This window comes from Plasmopara halstedii, assembly GCF_900000015.1.
Source record: "Plasmopara halstedii genome assembly, contig: Scaffold_614, whole genome shotgun sequence".
NCBI classification, from domain to species: Eukaryota; Oomycota; class Peronosporomycetes; order Peronosporales; family Peronosporaceae; genus Plasmopara; species Plasmopara halstedii.
The window spans coordinates 1871065-1880052 of record NW_020187532.1 but is presented as its reverse complement, the minus strand read 5'-3'; the positions used below and the strand labels follow the sequence as shown (position 1 = coordinate 1880052).

The 8988-nt window shown below is 43.2% G+C and overlaps 1 protein-coding gene across 1 annotated transcript; it reads right to left on the bottom strand.

The window, feature by feature from the left end:
* Positions 1 to 3348: 3348 nt before the first annotated feature.
* Positions 3349 to 6123, bottom strand: PHALS_12385 (uncharacterized protein; the record flags this gene model as incomplete). The annotated part of the gene is made up of 2 exons (XM_024727920.1): positions 3349 to 3638; positions 3705 to 6123. 2 exons carry the CDS (start codon positions 6121 to 6123, stop codon positions 3349 to 3351), a joined length of 2709 nt encoding a protein of 902 aa, XP_024578448.1.
* Positions 6124 to 8988: the final 2865 nt, after the last annotated feature.

Sequence of the window (8988 nt, the reverse complement as noted above, 5' to 3'; positions counted from 1 at the left end):
GACCTAAATATATTCACTTCGGTTTTTGCCATCTTATCAACACATCTTATCAACAGTTTTCCATATCGTGGTAGCATGCTTGAGAGATATTCTTCGAGTATCTAGCATAACTAGATCTCCTGCTTTAATTTCAATTTGGTTAACTCTTCTTTTCTGATCATAGTATTGCTTTTGAGTGGCTTGAGCTTTGAGTAGATTCTTTGAGCTTGCTCAGTCATTAGTTGTCTCATTCAACAACCTCTTTAGTCTGTACATCAGTTCACACTTTCGAACATAAATATTTTTGCTATGGATGCGTTCCTTTATCCCGTTACCAATCTCAAAGGGAGAAGATCCCGTGGATGCGCTGGCAAGTGTCAAATGAGCATATTCTACGGTGCCTAGGCAATCTGTATAATCTGTACCATGATAAGATACCATACATCTACGAGCATCTTCAGCGACAAAGTTTTGTCGTTCAGTTTGCCATCAGCTTGAGCTCGATGTGCTGTTGTCACTAAGTCGAGCACCCATGATGTCATCAGAGATTCACAAAATGATAAAGTGAGCTTCCTATCTCTGTCCCTGATGATCAAGCTACAGCTTCAAAGAATGCTTTGGCTGTTGCAGGTGCGTCATTATTCGCATGCACTGCAGTGTACTTGGTACGTTTTAACAATTGTCGACAATAGTAAAAATTGCATCAAAATCATTGAAACCGGGAGTCCTATTATAAAATCCATTTACACAACATGCCAGTATTGCTCTGGAATTGAAATAGGCATAGGCAAACAAATTTGCGCTGATTATCATGCTTCCAGCGTGTACAAGTATCACACGTTTTGACGTATTCTTAAATATGATTTTGCACTATTTTCCAAAAATACCATTGCACAACGCGTAAGATTTCCAGGATGAGCAGCTATTGTAAACTCATGATATTGAGATACGACTTAAGTTCCCAAGCAATAGTTGTTCTGAACACTAAGTTTAGCATCTTTGAGATAAGTTCGAAGAAGTAACAATCCATAATGTTTAATGAACAATGTGTATGTATCAGACTTTGTCCATGCGTCTTGTTATTCAGGATCATTGGCATAACCTTGATGGAACATTTTACGAACGTCTGGAGACAGTTCGACATACGATGCGGTCATAATTACAGCAATTAGAAGTGACTTAGTCCTCTCCCGGATGCTCGCAAACGATAACCACGAGCTTGACAATTAGCATCACATTTGTCAATGCTGGAAATAGCAGATTCGTCTGGACGACGCGACAAGGCATCAGCTTTACGTTGGGAGCACCATTGATGTGATGGTTCGTAAACGTATGCTGGGAAATTGTTGTCAAATACTGTGGCAATTTTGCTGATATTTCTGGATGATGAAGGATCCTTGAACATACGCTATTATTAGTGAATATTTGAAACTGATGGCCGTAAAAATAATAACGCCATTAATCGAGACCAGCTTTAATAGCAAAAGTTCTTTTCTTGTGCCGACCAAATAATTTCATGAACGCAACACTTCTTTGAATAGAAGGATGATCGTGGCCATTTACAAAACGCAAAAAGACGCCTACAATAATACACAACTCTGACGCATCCGCAGTGAAAGCGAAAGAGCGTGAGAATTAGGTAAGGTGAGTAGAGGTGAGAATTGGAGAGCAGACTCAAGACTAGCAAATGCATCATCTTGGTCCTTACCCCAAAACCAGTGTGTGTCGTTCTTCACAAGTTGGCTTAACTGCAGAACAATCTGAGCAAACTGGTGGTAATAACCAGCTCAATCGAGAAAACTTTGAAGTTCCTTGACTGAAGATGGAGCTGGACATTTAGCAATTGCTTCAGTTTTGGAATTGTCAACGGACAATCCTTTCCCTGATACAGTATAATCCAAAACGCAAACTCTTCCAATGCAAAATGACACTTCCCAATATGTGCATAAAGCATTTATTTGCGCAACGTTTGAAACGCTGTCTTCAAATGAGCTAAATGTTCAGCTGAAAACACACAGATATTATCCAGCTATACGACAATAAAAGGACATTTTCAGAAAAGAACTCGCATAAGACGTGACCATACTCCAGCCATTCCTGCAAGACCCATTGGTGCAACACACCATTAATAAATTTTATCACTTGTAAACAAGTGCTGCCACTTGTAAGGATCGTTTTCACTTATGAAGTGTTGGACGGTAGTTGGCGAATCAAGAAGTGAGATTATTTGTTAGACTGATTCCTACGATATATGTAAACTATCCAATTCTTCCTACTTTTTCTTGTATACATGTCGTTCCTCCTATGATGTCGCCTTTTCTTAAACTACTATGAATACATATCTGTACCATCTCTTCTTGAACGTGGGTACATTCTTTATACGTCAACATGAGAACTACACTCACTTATATTCTATAATGTCTTCTAGAGTCAAAGAACATGTGATTGTGATTCCTTACAAGGACAGAGTAGGTAGGGCAAATTCTGCCTTGCCGAGATACAAATAATGACATTAGGCTGCAATTACATGTAACGCTGACAGCGTCTCAAATGTATCAAGACAAGCCAAACTTCCGCAAACAAGCTGGTAATGACTTGCGTCACTACAAATGCTTGTTCTCGCAATAACTTGTTCTCTGTTGCTAAGCGTTTAAGGCACATGAAGTGTGAGCTCTGAGCAAGCTAATGTTTATCTCTAACACGCAATCATTTTGCAATGACCGAGCTTCAGACATATTAGTACTCTGTACCGCTGATGCAATCTCGATGATAACGGAAGTGATGAAAGATTATCAAATCAGCTCATTTATCACAGCTTTGTAAAGAAATTTCAAATGTTAATTTTAATTCAAACTTAAGGCTATCTGAATATTCAAAAAGAGTAAAGACACATCGAAATTGGTGAAAAAACTTCTAGAAATAAAAGTCATCGTGGGCATAAACTGAATGCGACCTGATAGTGTTCTTTCGCAAAGTAGCCAGCAAAGAATGCAATGAATTTCGCAATAGATATCCCAGCGAGTCTAGGCAAGTGACGCTTCAAAAGGAGCAGTCGATTATATGTGGGCATGTAGTATAGCAAACAGTGATGTTACGATCGTCGACATTCGATACGCACGATTATCTATTGTCATGATTGAATTGTTCGACATCAAGGTTAAGGCTAACATTTTGTTGTACGTTGTGTGTCAAGATGGGAGTCTATAAATATTCAAATTTAATTGCATACACATGTTAAGCGACTAAAAGATGATATATCTGACGAGAACACAATCAATTATATGGATGCGGAACAATACACAGGACGCAAAGCGAATTTCAATTACGACAAGACTTCTACTACATCTAAATGGTAGATAGATAGATATCTTAGAAGTTTCTGCGCAGACGACGGTAGTTGCCAGCGTTCGCACCGAAACTAGCACCGATTCCATGTCCAGCACCTACACCCCCTACACCATGACCATTACCAGTGAAACCTGTACCTGCGCCAAAGCCAGAATAGCCAGCACCTGCACCGGCACCGGTACCAAAGCCAGCGTGCGCACCAAAATTACCACCTCCGTAATGATCAGTGCCTGCTCCAAAGCCAGCACCGGCTCCAAGACCCACACCGGCACCAAAGCCACCTAGATTACCGCCTCCGTAATGATCAGCGCCTGCTCCAAATCCAGCACCTGCACCAAGACCCACACCGACACCGGCACCATATCCAGCGTGTGCACCAAGATTACCTCCTCCGTAATGATCGACTCCTGCTCCGAAGACAGCAGCTGCTGCATCATGACTGGCATCGACACCGACACCGTAGCCAGTGTGCGCACCGAGATTACTGCCCCCGTATTGACCAGCGCCTACTCCAAAGCCAGTTCCTGCACTAAGATCAGCGCCAGCACCATGGTCAGCACTGTAATCAGCGTGCGCACCAAGATTAAGGCCTGCCCCAAAACCAACACCTGCGCCAAAACCACCGACACCGAAAGCACCTACACCGAGGCCAGTACCATGACCTGCGTGCGCACCAAGATTAGCGCCTCCGTAATGATCAGCGCCTGCTTCAAAACCAGCACCTGCTCCAAGATTGGGGCCTACACTGAGATCGGCGCCTGCGCCAAGGTCTACGCCTGCATTGAGACCACTGTTGGTGTCCGGACTGACAAACGTGCCTGTGCTGGTACTTGCATCGCCTTGCATGGTGGACGAAGCATCCACGTCTATATCACTCTGGATAGCATTGTTTGAATCGTCGTCTGGTTTAGTCGAAACATTATGATCGACGTCTTCTAGACCACCGTTTTCAGGTTTACTTGAAACATTACTATCGACGTCATTCTGCTCAACGTCATTCTGCTCAACGTCATTCTGCTCAACGTCGTCTAATGTGCTAATGACGTCGGTGCTGGTTGTGCTGTCGTTGAACATGTTACTTTGAGATTCCGTTGGGTTTGGAGCAGACGTGTTGACATCATCAGTCAGCGTATTGGTACTGTCAATCGATGCAACTTCGCTGGTCGTGGATTTGTCAACTGTCAAATTGGAATCGTCACCATTTTTGTCATCACTTTTGTTTAACGAAGAAGCGCCATCATCAATAACAGTTTGAGTGACATTGGCAGGAGCAGACGTGTCGGTATTGCTGCTAGCAGGGACCAGCGTACCATTATTGATGTTAGCAGGGACTGAAGCGTCAGTTTTGAAGCTATCTGGGACCGGCGTGTCGTTTTTGATACTTGAAGGAGCAGGGGAATTCGTGTTGGTGTCAGCAGGAGCAGGGGTATTCGCATTGGGACTAGCAGGAACAGGGGTATTCGCATTGGGACTAACAGGAGCAGGGGTATTTGTATCGGTGTTGGCAGGAGTCGGAGCATTATTAATGACATTAGCAGGAACGGGGGTGTCGATATTGGTGTTAGCCAGGGCAGGGGTATTGCTGTTGGCACTGGCAGGGGCTGTGGTATCATTATTGCCGCTAGAAGTGACTTTGGTCTCATCCGAAGAAGTCGACGCATCATTTTTCACGCTTGTTGTGTCCTGTTCAGCTGTAAGAGTCGTGGAACTGACATTGCTCGCGCTGGTGTCGTTCACGATAGGGGCTTCAGTTTCCCCGTTTATAAGAACGGAAATTCCATTGTTTGCGTTAAAGGTAGCGATCATATTGCCGGACGATGCAGGAGTGCTGCTGCTTACGCTTGTGACTCCATCGACATCGTTTATAGGGAGGGGAGCGTCGTTGTTGACACCGGTTGAGACTTCTCCATCGGAAGAAGCCGGCATGTCGTTCTTTTCGCTTGTAGTGCCTTGTTTCCCGTTGGGGGGAGTAGAAATAATACTACTTGTGCTAGCATCAATTTGATCATTGGGGGAATGATTGATGTCACCGTTTTCGTTAAAGGTTGTCTGTTCCCGGCTTAAAATGTCATGACTAGCGGTGGTCGTGACTTCCACGTTGTCGATTGATGCAGGAGTGTCGTTATGTGCACTTGTGGTACCGTCCACTTCATTTGTAGGAAGGGGAATGTCAGTACTCGTATCAGTAGACTCGTTCATTTCATTTCGCGATTGATCGGGTTTTCTGGGAATGTTCCGGCTTAGATCATCGTCTATGGCTGGGTTATCCTTCCTTATGTCATTCAAATCGACAGGCACGACTGGAATGGCAGGGGTCCCGTCGATAACGCTACTTAAGTCATTCAAAGGGACCGGCAGGTTGTCACTATAGGCGTCAGGTTCGTTGATAGGTCGAAGAATGCTGTCAGAGTCATGATTTTCATACGAGGATTCAGGATTGATATCAACACTGGGGTTTGGACTCTCGTTCGGAATACCAGACTTTTCGATCAAGTCTACCTGCTGAACAGCAGACTGGTCATCAACACCGGTCGGAACAAGAGGAAGTAGTTGCACGGGAACACTTGGAGCTGGAGTTGGCGCATCGTGAACCATTTCACCTTGCTGAACAGCAGACTGGCCATCAACATCAGTCGGGACAAGAGGAAGTAGCTGCACGGGAACACTTGGAGCTGGAGTTGGCGCATCGTGAACCATTTCACAGTCGGTCGCACGCGCATCAGCGGTATGAACAGCGAAGGCAGAAATTGCGGCGGCTACTGCAAAGAGTTTGGAGAACTTTTTGCACGAAAGCATTGTCTTTGTAAATGCGGCTTAGATCTGGTTAGACAAAGGACTCGAGTGGTCGAGTGCAAGTTTAATAATGAAAATGTAGGTGGTGAGCGGAAACAACGCTGTAAAGGCTCGTTAGATCCATGTGCTTTAAGCGGTACAGATATGACCACATGGAATTGCTAAACCTGATTTCATCCAAGTAGCAATGGCATTGTAATCAGCGACAAAAATATGCAAACCAAATGGATAATCACACTTTTTTTTTAGGTCGGGATAGGCCGTGTAAGGGAGGCAGGTTGTAATGAAAGGGAGTCAAGACGCCAGCATGACTCAAACGACCGCTTGCGTATGCTACATTCCTATGCCAACCTCGATATACCTAAAAAAAGTCAAGCAAGCTAAAAAATCTGCAGGAGTGACGAAAGAATGATGGAGACGTCTGAAGTTTCTATAGTAATGACGAGATAATAAACAGGTTCATCACGATACATGTAATGCTAGACTAACTACTCGAAAAGTACTGCGTCCACTAAAAAAAAATTAAAAATACCTTATGGTCTGTTACTATCAGTACCCATGTGTAACAATTGCTTCTACTTTGATCTAGACGAACAGATGTATCTTAAAGCTAATGGTGCAAAGCAGTGAGTAAGCGAAGTAACCAGAATAGACTTACAAGCAGAAGCAATTAGTATCATCCAAGAAGACAAAGTTGTTCGATAGCAACTTGCACAATAAGAAAGCGTTTTTGTTCGAGTGATGCACCATTGACTAAGCTTCAAATTAAACATTACAGTGTCTCATCTTGCTGCATTACGCCGCTCGTCGATATACACACTATATCAAGATTTTGGAGCTTACATATCCGGTGACAACATGTAAAAGCTGAAGAGATCGAAGAGATTATACATGTTAAACATAATGATAGCATGAATCACATTGTTCATCATAATCCAAAAAGCGAATCGAATAGGTACTGATTCGGCCAACCAGTCGGCATTTTATCAGTATTTCAGACGAAGAAATCACGCGCAACAAAAGCATAATGCTCGCTGGTTACCATGTTTGATCCTTATTACGTTTCCTGTTGATCTGTTTTTTATTCAGTAGTTCAAACTTCCAAGAACAGCTTGAATGTTTTTATCGGAGCCGACAAATCAGACTCACGGAAATACTTTTAATCCTGGGTGCCTGAGGTGATACAAAATCGTTGAAGCATCAGCATTCAAAATGGCTTTAGATGACGTTCACATGTGTATTCATCACATATGTTCTGTCATATCTGTGTTTCCTTGAAAATGGCCTCCGTCTATACCAAGGGCTGTTTATTCTCTAATAAGTTTGCCGTCATGGGATGCAGATCACTGCATTGCATGCGCGAATCGTCTGAGACTAAGCTGGCACGCAAGTATGATTTTGCTCGCGTCCATTTTAAGAGTCGGCAAAGCCATGGCATTTTTTTATTAATTCAGGTCTCTGAAAAGGTCTGCCGCAGGTGGTTGACTCAAACACATCTGCATTAGGTTTTGATACTGTTATAATTAAAATATGATTCGTATGTCATCGCAATCATCAAAGTTCTCTCGTCAGCAGCGAAATCATCTGCATCTCACACCTCGTAATCAATCTGACAACGATTATAGCAGGCTATAGTTTTGTGAGGCTAGAGCATACATTTTTATCTGTCTAACACCACGCTAACAAGCCACGCTTAAGAGCTCCTTAACAGTGACGGGATAGAGATCACGCAAGCTCACGCAACGGAGCTCGATCGTGGGAACACGAGTTGCGGAGGAAGTCATTAAGCCAGGAGATTGCGCGCGCGGATACAAACCATATGCAGTGCCTCGAAGTATCGGCCATATTCTTTTAAATCGACATTGTTGAGAGCTGTAAACTGCCAAACAGGGCTTCTGACGTGTAGCCGGGATGCTAGCTACACATTATCCGAAATTCATAATGGTTGCAGAGTAGGTGGTGAACAAACATATAAAAATCCGAAACGGGGAAGAGGCTTTCAGAGCCCGCCAAATAATTTGAGTCTCAGCAATACTGAGTATAAGGAAATTTCCTTGGCGCCTTGATATCTGCAGGATCCATATTTGATAGAATCGTATACATTTTGCGTTTGATCAAAATGGATGAAGAATCAGACTCCCACGCCAATCTAGTCGACGAACGCCTCCAGCTGAGCTTTATTATATAAATCATGGGGGTAGATATAATGAGCTGTACTTATCCATTACAGGAAAAAACGTTTATATACCTCTGTATGCATATATAAAAAAGATTACAGTATGGTAACACCATATACATATGTGAACACTGTATATGAAGTCACGAACATTCTGTGTGATACAGTATGGGGGTTGTACTGGTAATGAGACCAACAAGTTTCTGGCTGTAGAACAGGGTGACCTCAGTCAATCACTTCTACTTGTTACCTTTTAAAAACGATAAAGCTCAAGATATTCGAAGCTTAAGCTCCGCATACAATCGATTTTGTACAAGTTCAAGCTTCGGTTCAGCCTCGGTCCAGCCTGTGCAAGCCAGGAATCCAACATGATATTAGTAAAATCACTTAAAGCCCTTGAGGTGTTTTACATGTTGCTAGATTTCATTATCTCATTTTAACACAGTTGCAAAATAACTTTCAAGGTCTTAGGACGTTTCTTTGCTCCCTCAAGTCGGGACTGTCCTTCTCTTTTCACACGGATACCGCTTCCTCGTCGCACAAGCGTGTGGATTGTTTTGAAAAGCTGTTACGAACAGTGCCCCCAACGTTTGAGGTCAACGTGATCCAGCTCTATTTGGGACGACGCACGGTAATCCAGGGTGTGTCTACCGTATACGATGGTGCACATTTATACACTCTCGTTAGCGGTA